The 15,816-nt window shown below is 26.5% G+C and overlaps 1 protein-coding gene and 1 pseudogene across 1 annotated transcript in view; one reads left to right on the forward strand and one right to left on the reverse strand.

Moving 5' to 3' along the window:
- The window catches only part of LOC113550912 (protein sprint-like), an 85,401-nt gene extending 78,791 nt beyond the window's left edge, over positions 1 to 6,610 (reverse strand). The window contains 2 exon segments of the mRNA XM_026952867.1: positions 6,058 to 6,144; positions 6,277 to 6,610. Of these exon segments, the coding sequence (XP_026808668.1) occupies positions 6,058 to 6,144; positions 6,277 to 6,279 (90 nt within the window). The 5' untranslated portion in view covers positions 6,280 to 6,610.
- A 2,099-nt stretch (positions 6,611 to 8,709) lies between these two features.
- LOC113555307 lies at positions 8,710 to 12,135 on the forward strand (annotated as a pseudogene).
- The last annotated feature ends 3,681 nt before the right edge of the window (positions 12,136 to 15,816 follow it).

The following is a 15,816-nucleotide window of genomic DNA, read 5'->3' on the forward strand; positions in this document are numbered from 1 at the left end:
TAAATATAAGAACTATACGGAAAACAGGCAAAGACATTTCAATATTATAGTATTATATAAAAAATGTTATTCTTCTATCATCAATGTATTGTATAACAAAATATTATACCTATTACATTTTATTTAAAATATATTTTCACATTGATTGATAACACTTACATGATCACAAATTTTTAAATAAAAAAATACCATAAATGCGTGTACACTATCTATATTATAGTACCTACTATACGATCGTATATATCAATTTATAAACGGTAAACTATTATGAATATATAGATTTTGTAAAATGTAGTATGTGATGATATTATAAAATATTATATGATATATGTTAAACTTAATAGATTGACATAATAATTCATCAAAAATACAAAATGTAAAAATTAATATTTTTAATTATACATTGGTTTACTATATTTAAATGTTCTTGTACACATTTTTATTTTATTTTTGTATTCAATATAATTTTAAACTAAATGTTTAATTTAATTATGACTCTTCAGTTAACACTCTAAACTAAACCACCATAAGATGCTTTTGCGTGCTCTCAAAAAGGTCGTTATTCTTGAGTACCACTCGCTTGGTGACTGTATATTTTTACAGACGTAAAAAGGGGGGAAAACACGTAGCCAAAGACCGATGACCTAACGGTATGCACTCGGAATGGATTCGGTCTGAATTCAAGGGATAAATTCGTACAACTGGAACTTTATAAATCGCTATTAGCAAAGGCAGGTCGTTTTGTATATTATGAACAAACTGATGACGAAGGGAGTGATCAGAGTAGCAAAAGGCAATATTAACGAAACCTGGACAAAACGTATTGCTCCTTTCCGGTTCGAAGATAAGCCCAATTTGTCTTCACACGCTGTTTCCCTTTTATATGAAGAAATTCAACAATATTTCACATCGAAATTGCACACACTAACAATCTTCCCAAAGGGGTAAATCAAATTCAAAAAACCAATGTATTTATCTTCAGACACTACAAAATGTTTCAAACATATGTTACAAATTTGTACGCACCACTTCAAGTCACGAACATTATAATATAGTATATACGCACTAGCTACTATTCAATATTTATAATTGTATTATTTACAAACGTTTCTTCAGTAAGTGAACACTAATATAAATAAATTACTTTCATGTAGATTGTAGATTCTAAGTATTCATATTTCATACTGATTGTTTAACCTAACCTATGCAATTTAATAATTTAAACGAAGTTTCATAGGTACAATAGTAGTCTATACTCTGTACGCATTAATTTATTTCGTACAAATATTCAACAGGTAATTAAGATTTTTTTTTTATTTACACGAAGTTGTAATACTTTATTTGAATATAATATATATACTTCTATGGTAAGTTCTATCAAACAATTATGAAAAAAAACTAATAAATTTTAATATTAATTAAACAAATATTGTTTAAAATCATTAAAATTGCCTACATAACTACATCCAAAGTTTAAAATTAATCACATATTTAGAGGGCTGTGAGAATAAGCTATAGCCCCAGACATCACTTTAGTAAATGTGGTCTTTTGTGTTTTTTTTTAGATATAAATATACCTAACTGCGTTTAAAATAATTATAATTATAAATAATAATATTGTATAACCTAATTTTTATTCAACCCTTTCTTATCTTATTTTCTTATAACCTTATAAATCCATACAAGAAACTCGTGAAGAATATAGATGAAAAAATATGCGTCTCATGCGCCGCTCTTTGTCTCATAATCCTTGGAAAATGGGAGATGTGTGTCGTTGGACCGGAAATTATGAGACACTCAAACATATAAATACAAGACTCATTCTGCTGAAATTTCATCACACTATACAGTGCATACCCCTATATATCGACGATGCGTAAACTGATCGAGAATTGATACATGATAGATATGTTGTTACTAAAAGTTATACAAGATAATTGTACTTGAATAGACGTAATAATACCCCAGTTTTTAACTAAATTATTTTGTGGTAATGTATTTACATATTAGTTGAATAAAATAATAATTTGCTTTACAGCAGTAATATAAGTTTTCAAAACCTTTATTATTATAATATTATATCATAATATACAATAAAAATTTGAATTATATATAATTTTTTTAATGATATTAGATAACTAAAAAAATAATGAGACAATATTTATCATTATCACAAACCTTTATATAGATAAATTATACACAAATACAATATTTACAAAATAAAAAAAAAATCATTGTTTTTTGTTGGATAAATGAAAAAAATGAATAACAAAAAAAGTTTAAGACCATCAAATGTGCACATATTAACCCGAATTTATTTTTTTTATTTTTTCGGAATTCAAAATATAATATTGATAACTGATTATACTAGTCTTTAAATAATTTTATGAACCATGTTTTAATTTTAATTTATAAAACAATATATAATAGGATTTCAAAAAACGTTTTCAAAAGAATAAAAGAACTCTTCAGTCCCTTCACTTGTTTCACAATTCACCCACTTAGCCTTACCATACTTGATTAAAAATTGTAAACTCTTATTTTATGGTTTAAAGAACAACGTTTCATAAGACTTAAATTCAAAGACCAACAATACATTTTAATTTTTATCTATAAATATAAATAAAAACATGGAAGCAAACTAAACAATTTTTATTTTTTTCGTAAATAAAAACAACCTAAAGACAAATATTTATAAGTACACAATTATTTTTAATCAGCATCCAATATACGTACGTCAAACAATTTATATACAGCATGTCGTAGTTATAACTCCAGTACCACAACTACATGATATAAACATAAAGACGTTTAGAGACATATACATGTATACATAGACGAATAGTGTTTACTATCTGCAACGTTATTAAAAGAAACCTATCCTAGAATCATTATTAGTATTGGACGACTAGAACAATTAAAAACGAATCGCAGTTAAACAACCTCTAAGAACAACAACAATTATATCAGAATACAGTATTGGTATAATCAGAACTATAGAAACTAAATTACTAATTCCATATTTTTGGTCAAAATGTTATAAAAATAAAATTAGTGATACATAATTATTATACATCAGTAGCATATTAATTTTTTCAGTATCCAGTAAAAGAAGTACCTAAATTAATAATTATAAATAAATATGCGTAACGGCCAGGATCAGATGTCGGATTATACACAGATGTTAATTTACATAGAAATGGCGTTTAAAAATCGATTACGGCAAGCTGTCCAGTCAACCTTAAATGAATTTCAAGTAAATGAGAAAAAACGCTACCCTTTTTTGAATATTAATAACTGTTGTGGTTAACATTTACTATGCAATCAAACACATTAGTAACTACTCACGTACGTTGTGGAGTAATTCAGCAGCTGATAATATATAAATTTATAAGTATACATTGTTGTCCCTATTACATTTGCTTTTTAGTTTTTACTAAAATTATTTAATTACATACAAATCGTTCGTGGAAAATATAATGTATTTTTAAACCATAAAATACGTGAGTGAATTAATTGTAATCTTGCAAATTTTGTGAAGGACAATAAAAAAAATTGAAGTTGTGCAAAACATTTAATGTTACATTTTTCTCAAATTACCTATTTCAAAATATTTTTATTTTATTTGAATGTTTGTTTTATTTACATATACTCAAAAGAAAAACAAAAACAGCTCGATTAAAAATTCATGTTTTTTAAGAACAACTATACCTACTTTAAAAATATTTTATACAAAAACATTTATATTTTACATAACTTGAGTAGGTATATAAATATCAAGGAAGCTTACAATATGTCACGTTTAAAATAAATTCTTGAATTTCGTCCAAATTTACGCTGAAAAACTTATCATTAAAATGATTCAAAAAACTAAATTTCAAATTAATTAAAAAAAGGAGGGACAAATACTATAAACGTAACTGGATTTATATAGTTTTAGAAATCTACTTCTAGAAATACTGGCATGCTATCAAAGACTAAAGTATTAACACGTACTGACTAAAATGAAAACGTCATGAGTTATAAATGGGATTCGTCATCTTTTTAATTTTAACAAAATTGAATCATAGTTCTTGAAATTAATCTTGAATTAATCTTAGAACTGTGATCATGAATAATAATTAATGTTTTTATGTTAAAAATTAAAATAAATATTAAATATTAATATTAACATTTGTCCAAATAATTGTATTATAATATTACATAAAACAATTTAATAGTTAGATTCAGTTACATTATTTTCAAAGATCTTTGATAAAATGTAAATACTATACTATTACATCATTTCATTAAGTATACCTAATGAATTTAAGTTTTATATGATATCATTTAACATTCAATAATTCTAATATAAACTCACAACTGTTTTATAAACCTAGATTGTGATTACCTAATTAATTAATATTTTAAATATGTTGTTTTAGACTCATAGATCAAATGTATAATAAATAAGTAATTTAAAGAATAAAAAACAACATTTCACTGTTAAATAACAAAATTAAAAATTAATAAAACTGAATACAACTGTTAAGCACTCATTTTAACATAAGTACTGAGTTTGAATTATCCAAAAATGATTAAGATTTTTTTTTAACAAGTGTATTTAAATAACAAAAATAAAAAAGTAATTTTAAAACCAAATAAAATGACTTTATACTTGTATATAAGTTATACATTACTCATTACTCAGCTTAAGAACTTTTATAACTTTTATAGCTAGCATGTTTTCTTGGACAATTTAATGAATATCAAGGTCAAATAAAAATTATTAAAGTGTATAAATTAATAGGTAAAATAAATCAATAAAAGAACCCCAAATGTAGTTAACATTTTTTTTTTTAATATTTCAAGTTTTTTACTTATTAGATCATACTTTAACTTTATTTAGCTTTAAAGTACCTTTCCTTAAACCATTCTTCAAATAAAAAAAAGTTCAATAAAAATGTAATTCAAAAGTTAAAAGGATTTTATTAGTGTTTGTTTTAGTCTTTTCTCTGTGATAATCTTTGCGCTCCTCGCAATCAATGTTGGTATTTACATTATTTTGTTTTCATTAAAAAATCAGATAGCATAATATAAAAGCAATATAGTTATAAAAAAAAATAGAAAAAATAAAAATAAATCAACAGTATCAAGATTTTCAAAAAGAAAAATATTAAGGTTCAGGTTCAATATGGAAAACGGATTTAAACATTTCACTCGAAAATAGTACATTTAACTTTTTTACATTAGATTTCTAACCAATACAATATGATTATATTGATATGATACGCTCAAATTGTTTTTTAAAAAGACTTCTATATGTATGAAAAATATTATGAATTAAAATAAATACTCATCAAATAATATAATATAAATTTTATCCATTTTTAATAACTATAATATTTAAATTCATGTGATAACATTTTTATTATTTCAATGAAATGAAAAATTTTAAAATTCAACAGTACCTACCTCAAACAATACTATTTTAGTTCTAGAAGTGTTGATACTCGGTTATCATGTATCTTTAATACTTCATAAGTAAATTTATTAAAACTAATTATTCAATAAAAGTAAATAAATAATTACTATGAGTATTAAAAAGTAATATAGTTATACAAAATGTTTTATGGCATATTATATTAACCTTATATTATGTATAAATATATGTCATTAATACATATATGTTATACATTGATAAACAAATCAATACTCTTTTATTTATCAATAATTGTTAAAAAAATTTAGTGAGTCTTCAGTAATTAATAGTATATAGAGGTAGTAATAGTTAAATATCGTTGTGACATATGTATGAAAGGTAAAACACCAGAATACAAGTAATATTATAATTATATTGAAGGGGTTTTTTTATAGATTTATACGAAGAAGATACATTATTATGGAAAATATATCATAGCAATACAAATTTAAATTGTTATTTTTCATACCGTAGATACTATAAATGTATAAAACTGACTAATATAAGTCATCTACACACATAACAAGTAGGTAACAACACATAACTAATAGTTAATCTTGCTGTTTACATCATGAACAATAATTGAATGTACTCACCAGCATATAAGAGGAACCAGCAGCGGCAACCGGTCTCTGTTCTTCATTATCCGCAGCACAATCATCGGCCATATTTTCGTCAGCGAGCTAAATACCAGAGAAACGATCAGCATAATAGTACACTACACCATTAGTCATTGCTCATTATGATAATAACATGATTATGTGAAGACGCAAAAACAGTATCACAGTTGAATCATATGACAAATATGCACTCACCATATTCTGACCATATAGTTCACATGAGTATGCCTAGTGGCTGTTACATTTGTATACCCAACGCGAAAACACGTCACAGTTGTATTTTATTCCCACTGGTGAACGGTTAGAACGGAACACGGAACAGCTCGCGAAACAATATTGCGATGTAAGATTTTTAAAACGACTAAAATTTTATTTACCTAACTACGATTTCTTTTTTTTTGTTTTTAAATATAACCGACAACCGCCGGAATTTGTATTCGAGACGGTCGCCGACAATAACATTACAATTTACAATAGCAATAATAATAACAACGATAAAACGGCCCGAAGTTTCGCGTATGGTACCCCGATCAACAGGTCATGATAAGGTGATAATGAAAAAATAATAATAAATAACAATACATATGTGTATAATGGTGTATTATGTTACGGCAGTGAAAGAAAAAAATTCCCCGACGACAACGTAGCCCGGGCACAGTGTGACCGGCGCGCGCACCGATTCGGATGTGTGGGCCGAGCCGGTTTGTACTTTGTACACGACGGTGGCTGAGTATCCAGACACGATATTATGGGTAAACTCTGCCTATTCAACATTCGTTATAATATCGGGTATTCAGGTGTTCTGGTAGCCGATAGGTTAGGTGTTGTGTTATTTTATTTCCATTTTTTGTGTTCCTCATCATACAATTGTGTAATTTCTTTAAATACTTAATACTTTATTATATAATTAGATATAATATAGGTAATAGTATCTGCTTGTACGACTTCAGACTTACCTATTTAAAATACCTAATTGTTTTCTCAAATGTCTCGATAACATTTTTTTATAATTTAATGATTCAATTGCTTAAATTATAATTTTAATTTTACTGACTTCATAATTGGCAGTAAATTATGGTTACGATAAATAATGACTATAATAATTTAAAAAAATATATATATATACTAATTACTAAATTAAAACAAGTTAATGGCGTTAATGCATTTCCTAATTTGATACTTAATTATTGTTAATTAAGAACTTACGCAAATAATTTGATTGCCTTATGCGACATGGGAAAATAATTATTAATTACATCTAAATCATCTAATATACTAATTTATATAATATATTAGGTATACTGTTGAATTTGTATAGACCCATCTTGAGAAAATATTAAATAGGCTATTCAATGAATGCCTTATAAATGTATTATATTTTATTTATTTTTATGAATTATTATTAAATTACTACTATTCAGACATTTAGAAATTCCCTATTACAGCCATATTGATACATATTGATTATAGATGCAGCCAGCTAGTAAAAGAATAAAAAATTCGAAATAATTTCAACTTATCAACTATCTTAATAAAAATAATACAAACGTTGATAAAACAATTTACTATAACAATGCATAATTTTCAATTTTAGATTTAAAATTATAAAATTTATTTATACAAGTATATATATACTATGTACTACGTACACAACGTAGTCCACATAATATAATATATATATATACTTTAAATAGGCTATGACTACAGACATATTATGCTCTATGCATTACCATTTACCATTGATAATGCATCAGAGAGATGAGCATAACAGACTATAATAATAACTGATATAAATGTTACTATTATAATTATTACTTTAAATAGGTACTTATAATACATAGATAATAACTAATAAATTAAGGGTGGATCTAGGCCAAGATAACGAAGGGGGCGATTTTTAAAGAGTACACATGATATCTATGCGATGTCTTACGAAATGCGAATAATGAACCTTATGAAGTAATTACGTTAAAAACTTAAGCTTGATCGCCCCGATCACCCCCCTCTAGATCCACCCCTGTAATAAATACATTATACATGTATTATACAATATCCTATGACCCATGGGCGTTCTCACGGGGGGGATATGGGGAATTAATTCCCTACACTGAAAAAAAAAACCATTAGTATTATTAACAAGATGATATTGTTAGCTGTTAATAATCCTCAAATTGTCACCTCGACAACATTTTTTTACAGAAACAAAAATATTTGTTCAATTGATAATAATAATATCAAATCATTAATTTAAAACAACAATTAGAATCTGATACAAAATTACGTACGAGTTATCGTTCCGCGTCTATTAATAAACTATATATAGACTGATTTTTTATAAGCAAAAGAAAATATCTTTTCCATATGATAAAAAATTGTTAATAAGACAATAATACAATACCCGAACTCTTTGCAGCCTGCTGAAAGCCACAGAATAATAGTTTTTGACATTTTTATTATTTGGTCGTTACGACTTGCGTTAGTACAATTATTACGTACTGATTACGTGTTTTAGATGTTTTAGTTTATATTATTATTTTCATGTTTTTAGTATTGTAATCTGAAATCTAAACTTATATTTTAAATCATAAGGTAAGTACCTATACATATATTTAAATTATACGAAATAAAATGATTTGTTATATGTGCCAAGCGAATATTCACAATTGGAAAGCATTAGTTACACATTTTAAAATTTTCCATTTTCTTAAATCTGATAGTACTTATAAATGTGGCGAAGAAAACTGCACACAAACATTTCAGTGGTTAGGGTCTTTTAAAAGACATATGATTATTAAACATATTTCTTATGAAATTGAACTTAATAACCCATCACACTTTGAAGCTTTGCCATTACCTCTAGATACAAGTATTATTGAACCAACCTTTTTGCAATATCAAGCTGCAAATACTACCACTATGGTCGAAGAACAATTTTATATTAATGTAGCTATTAATTCATTTTATAAATCTGCTGTGGAATTTATTGTTGGATTACATAATAATAATAATTTTACCAAAAAAGATGTGAGCAATATTCAATCTGGTATAGTACAAAGTTTACTTACACCAATGGTCTCTATATTAAAGAATGTTGATAAAGCTGAAGTAAAAGAACCATTATCTTTGTCAAAATTTAATCATATTTTAACAGCTATGTCCAACCCTTTTCAATTTCGTACTTCAGAATATATTTTATTAAAATATTAGTTGCAAATAATCTTATATCTGAAGTAAAACAATTTACTATTCATAATGAAATATGTCCTGTTCAACACTTGGGTGAAACTGTGTAAGATGAAAAACAAACAAAGGGTGCTCTATTGCCATTAAAACTTCGGTTTCAAAAATATTTTGAGCATGGTGAAAATTTTAAAAATCAATTAAATGAACTTAAAAAATTATAACTAAGTAATGGCAATAACATAACTAATTTTGTTCAAGGTAAACTTTGGAAATTGGAATTATCTAAACATAGTAGTGACAAAATATTAATTTCTTTTTTTTATTTATATTGATGATGCTGAAATCAATAATCCCTCAAGTTCACATGCTATGTATAAACAAATCTCAACAATTTATTACAGCTTTCCTCTTGCAGAAAATCGTTCAAAACTTTCAAATATATTTTTAGCCGCTCTTATTAAATCTTTAAAAGAATTTGGAATTGATCTCTGTTTGCAAACTTTAATTTACGAAATTAACTTGTTAAAAAACGATGGCTTGGATATAGTTACTGAATGTGGCAGTTTCCGTGTTCACTTTGTTCTAGGCATAGTACTAGGTGACAATTTAGGTATGAATAGTATCTTAGAATTTAGTAAGTCTTTTTTTGCTAATTATTTTTGTCGTTTTTGTAAAGTCGATAAATTAAGGTCTAAACAAATGTATGAAGAAAACATAAGTTGAATGCGAAATATTGATAATTATAATATAGACATTGAAACCCAAAGTTTTTCTGAATCAGGAATTTACAAAGAATCAATATTAAATAAAATTCAAAGTTTTCATGTAACTCAAAACTTTTGTGTGGATATTATGCATGATTTGTATGAGGGTGTTTGTCATTATGATATGTGTCATATAATTAAATATTAATAATATTATATCAACAGAGCTAAACTATTTACTTTAGACACATTGAATGATCGAAAATCAAATTTTAACTATGGCCCAATAGAGATCTGTAACATCTCTCCTAAAATTTCAATTAATCATTTGAATAATTACCATTTGAAAATGTCTGCTAGGGAAGTAATGACATTTATAGATTTTTTTCCGCTTATGGTAGAAGATTTGGTGCCAGAACATGACGAAGTTTGGTCATTTTTTTTAATATTGCTCAAAATGATTGATATTTTGTTATCATATACTTTTAATGCAGATATAATAAGATATCTTAAACAATTATTATCAAAACATAACAATCAATATAATATACTTTTTAATGACACCCTAAAACCAAAACATCATTTCTTAGTACATTACCCAACTATTATAGAATATTCAGGGCCCCCTCGATTCTATTGGTGCTTTCGATTTGAAGGGAAACATAAAGAAATGAAAATGTATGCCAAATCAACAACATCCCGAAAAAATATTACCTTAACTCTAGCAAATCAATTTCAATTAAAATTTGCCCATCTATTATTACAACCTATAAAGTCAAAAATTATATTTAAAGAAAAACATAAAGTACAAACTAAATATATAGTGTTGATAAGTAAGACATTTAATTTATGTCCATCTAAGTATTCATGTTACAATGACTTAGAGTTTAATGGAATTGGTTTTAAGGAAGGTTATTTTTTAACCAAATTTTTAAGTGAAATGAATCTGTTTAAAATAACTAAAATAATTGTTATTGGAAATAATGATGATACAGTTTTTATTTTAGGGGAACAAATATTATTTGAAAAATTTGATCCCCATTATGAATCCTTTGTAGTAAATGAAAATAAAAATGAATTGAATAATTTTTCTATTTATAGCGTTTTTGATTTTAGTGGCCCATCCATTAATGTTACAAAGATGGCAAATGGTAAAAAGATGCTTGGATTAAAAGAGTATTATTAAAATTTCTTTAAGTAGGAACCAAACATATGTTTATCAAACATTAGTATAAATTTATTTTTGTTATTTTATTTAATTTTTTATTTAAGAATTTATTGTATTAATATTTAATATAAGTGTGTAGTATCTATTTATTTTCAGAAATAATGGCTTACAGTAGTAATAATGACACTCTTAATAATTTTGTTCCACCAGTAAATGTTACCTCAGAAACAATTAGTTTTGTAAATTACAACATGTAACAATTTGTGCCATTTAAACAAATACCTACTTATTTATTATTTTAGGATATAACTAATATGGAAGAGACAATTAATTATTTTCTAAATAATGATAATTTAATAAGTGTTAATATTCCATTAGTAGAAGGATTTAAATATCCTATTGAAGATTTAATTACATTGAAAAATTTATTGGATACATGGTATATGGGGTGTGTGTATCAAACATGTATTGGTAAGAATAAATATAACCAAATCTAAGTATTAATTTATTTTATTCTCTTGCACATATATTAATTTATGGCTTTGTTTAGATAATTTAATTGATTTAAAAGCTTTTACTTATATGAAATCAGAGGATGCTAATAAGTTGCTAGAAAAATTCCCGCTAGGGATCTTAATTGTATTTCTGCATGAACTTGAAATAGGGCAAAACAATATAAATAGAAATGAAAATATTTCTTTAAAAAATTATACAAATCAAAAGACACAACTAACTTATGAAAAATCCTTATCGTGGCAGTCAAAATTACCTAGCATAACAAAAATAGATGAAATATTGAACTCCTCTCCACAAGGAAATTTGATACTTGATTATTATAGGAAAAATCAAAAATTAAACGATGGGATAAGAACTACATTAGTAGATATAATAATTGGGTATATTATTACCAGTAATATACAAATGTTAGTCAATATAGCAGAATCATTATCAAATCAAATAGTTGTCATGTTTTCCTCGAAAATTAAAGTAAATGCTTAAAAACTTATAAAACTATAGTATATAACCTAGAGATTTATTGAATAAAATTGTGTTTAACATCATACCTCTCTTATTAAAAAAATATATTTGTATAATGTACCTATTATCTATTTAGAACATTAATACATGTTATTTTTTATAAACTTTATAGGTAGGTAGTGTATTTCTATAGTTACTTTTCTATTTGAAAAATAAAGTAATTTCATTACAATTTTATTTGAATAACAAGTAAAGTAACTTAATTACTTTTTAAAAGTAACTTAACCAACACTGGGTCTTTTAACTCAACGTGATGACTAGTTAAGAGTGAATAGCCACTTATTTTAAAATTGAATAAATGCAACCCATAACTTTTATAAATGTTAAAAATAACGGATAATGAATTAGATCAGACATCATTTAACAAATATATTATTTCCATTAATATATTAAAATAAAAATAATTATAATGAATCCTATCATGTTTAAGATGTATATTTTTTGAAAATTGAGGCATTTTTGCCAAAACACAAAAAGTGCGTCAAATCGAAAACGCTATAAACTTAAAGATGCGGATATTATACTGGCTAAAAATAATATTATATCATGGTAACCTAGCCAGATAAATTTTAAAAAAGCATATCTTATTTAGTTAGTGATCGTACATCTTAGCTATTATTGCCTCATAAATCATAATCGCTCTAATAATTTGCATATTATATTCGTGTTTAAAATTTAAACGACGACTTACGTACTTAAATATTTGTTTCGCGTGAACTATTTAGTTAGTGTTTGTACATTTTTTTTAGCTATTGTTCCATAATCGTTCTGATCATTTTATATGGATTCGTGTATAATCGACGTACGTAAATATCAAGTTTTTCGCGTGAACTATATTATATGACTAATATATTTACGTATTTTTTTTGTAGATTTTATTGTTGAAAATCAAAAAACAAGTTCAAATTCAAAAATGAATAACGATATAAAATCTTTCATAATTATTTTATTGGTGTTTCACATAATTATATCACAAGCCGAAATATTTTTTTCAAAAACGACAAAACAGACTCTAGTAAGTAGATACAATTATTAATTAAATGGCGCTAGGTCCTGGGCGATTTGATTTTTTGCAAAAAAATGTTATTTAATTACAATAAATAGTTAATAGCCCATAAGTTTTCATGTGTTTTTTTATAACACTAAAATATAAATGTTAAATTGTTGTAATCATGAATAACTAACTATTAGGTCTGTCAGCAATCATGATTTTATTATTATTACAAAAAGTTTATGATATAAATAGGAATATATTCTTTAAAATCATGGAAAACTTATTACTAAAAGTCGAGGACTTAATACATTAGTGCAAAAATAAACACAGCTAATTGCCTTTCTTATATTGCCATATTTTATAATACTCTTCCGTATAATAATTTGTAATGTTTTTTTTAAAAATGAACTGGAAAATAACAAAAAAGAAGCGAGAATGCTAATGAAAGAAATAAGAAACCTATCAAATAAAATAGTTGAACAAGGGGAGACACTTGTGCAATCTAACATTACCACACACGAAGTCAACGCATTGCAGGCGATATATACAGGTTTATCTCAAAGGTATGGGATACTAAAAAAATGATTTTAAAAAAGGTGCTGCACCACCGAACTGTATAGCAGGAGGTAATTTAAATATCACAAATGGGACGGGGAATAATTATACGGTTATTAATAATTATAATATTAAAAACTGTAATCATGACAAACACTTGGCTACCGACAATAATTCAAGCAGAAATTCCGAATCTTTGGATTCGCCTGACGAATAAGTTCCTACGGTAAAAACGTAGGTAAACGTAGACTGTGGTATCAAAATTGGTTTATAATTTGTTTGTTTAAATAATTTAACATGTTCACTTTTATGTATATCTTTAATATTAATTTTCTATCAAATGTATACCCTATGTATTATAGTAGTATGAAAAGGGGCATTCTGAAGCCTAGTCCTGCTGATCCGCTGATCCTGCTGATCCTCCACCTCCCTAACCATGGCTGACCCCCTTCCCGCCCCACTTATTATATAAATTGGACACCCGTCCGTTAAATAAATAAATAAATTGAGATTCTTTCTCTGAAGACATTTTTTTAAAAAAAATGACACGGTAATTTGACCGGACGGCCGGAACCCACACACGTTTCGATACGAATGCGCAGTCCCGCGGTTGACCGGGTGGACGTACAACATTGTTCAGGCATCAGACGACCGGAAATCACGGACACAACAGTTCCTAATCGTTCGATAGCCGGTAAATTCGACGATTTATGCTGGTGCTTTTAGCTTGATGCCCGCGGTAGCTGCTAGGTCATGCTGGTTACAATAAATATGGTTATTCACCGTTATATTGCCGCGATATTAATTTACTATTGATGTTCGTATCGTATTATTTATTATCTTTAAACCGTTTCTGATTTATTATAACTATGTGGCATTTAAATTTCCACCTATAGAATTAGGTGGTACAGCTCCTTTATTAAAAAACTTTTAGTGAATTTCATACCCATGGGATAAACCTTCTGTTATTGCCATCATGGCGTTTACCTCATGCGCTGGCATGTTCGATTTTAAGAATGAGCCTCCTTGGTCCGGGGCCGGGTCCGGGTCCGGATCATTAAAATTTTCATATCTCCTCTGTATTTATTCTCCTGTTCCTTGATGGTGATCGCGCGACAAAGGTAGCGGGCTGACTAAATCAATATGAATATGTCCGAAACGACGGTCTAGCGGCATGAAAGGAGCGATCGGGGAAAATGGTGTGCCTGTGCCCCTTACATTTTTGGCATTTTTAACAACGTCTTGTCGTCAGAGAATTTGCAATTAAACATATTATGGTTTAAACTTCAAGTGTCTACAGTTATTGATTTTTGAATTACAACAAAATAAAAAATCATTCCAATGTTGTAAAAATTTGAATTTCTAACAATCATAAAAATGTAATTTGATTTTCCGATAGTGAGTTTTTTTTTTTAGTGAAATTATACTAACTTATGAAGAATCTCGTATTAAATTTATAAACCTTAGATTTAAAAAGGAAAAATTTTGTGAATTTCTAACTCAACATAATTTGCACATTTTCATGATTTTTATTCCTCTTGTCAAAATTCGACAAAGTTATGAATGTTCATAATTTTGTACTGATAATCGGTTTAAAAAAATAAATAGTTTACGGGTTTTAGTACCTATGCCTACACATAATTAATAATGTATAGTTTTCTTATTTTGGTTTCTGAGAGGAGCTAAAGAGTTTTTACATTTTCACATTTAGTAATTCTGGATATTTTTTAGCTTGGCTAAAGACAAACCACCAGGTAAAAATACTTTCTTAATTGGGCAGGGATTGGGCTTTTTAGAGTTTATAAATATTTGAATATACAAAATACACACGCGGTTCTAAGCATTATAAAAAAATGTGGTAAAAATATTTATAATATTTTTTAAATCTGACTGATTATGATAATACAAGACTTAGTAACTTAGTGCATCTATAAAAATACTGACATTATGTATTTTCGTTTAAATACTGGTATGACATTTAACGAAAAAAAATGATAGCAATTTAATAAAGTACTGAAAAATATTTCTAGAGTCTTAGCTGCGGGATTCATATATGACTAACGTTTGGTAAACTATAATTATCAAATACACTA

This window comes from Rhopalosiphum maidis, chromosome 2 (genome assembly GCF_003676215.2).
Source record: "Rhopalosiphum maidis isolate BTI-1 chromosome 2, ASM367621v3, whole genome shotgun sequence".
Taxonomy (NCBI): Eukaryota; Metazoa; Arthropoda; class Insecta; order Hemiptera; family Aphididae; genus Rhopalosiphum; species Rhopalosiphum maidis.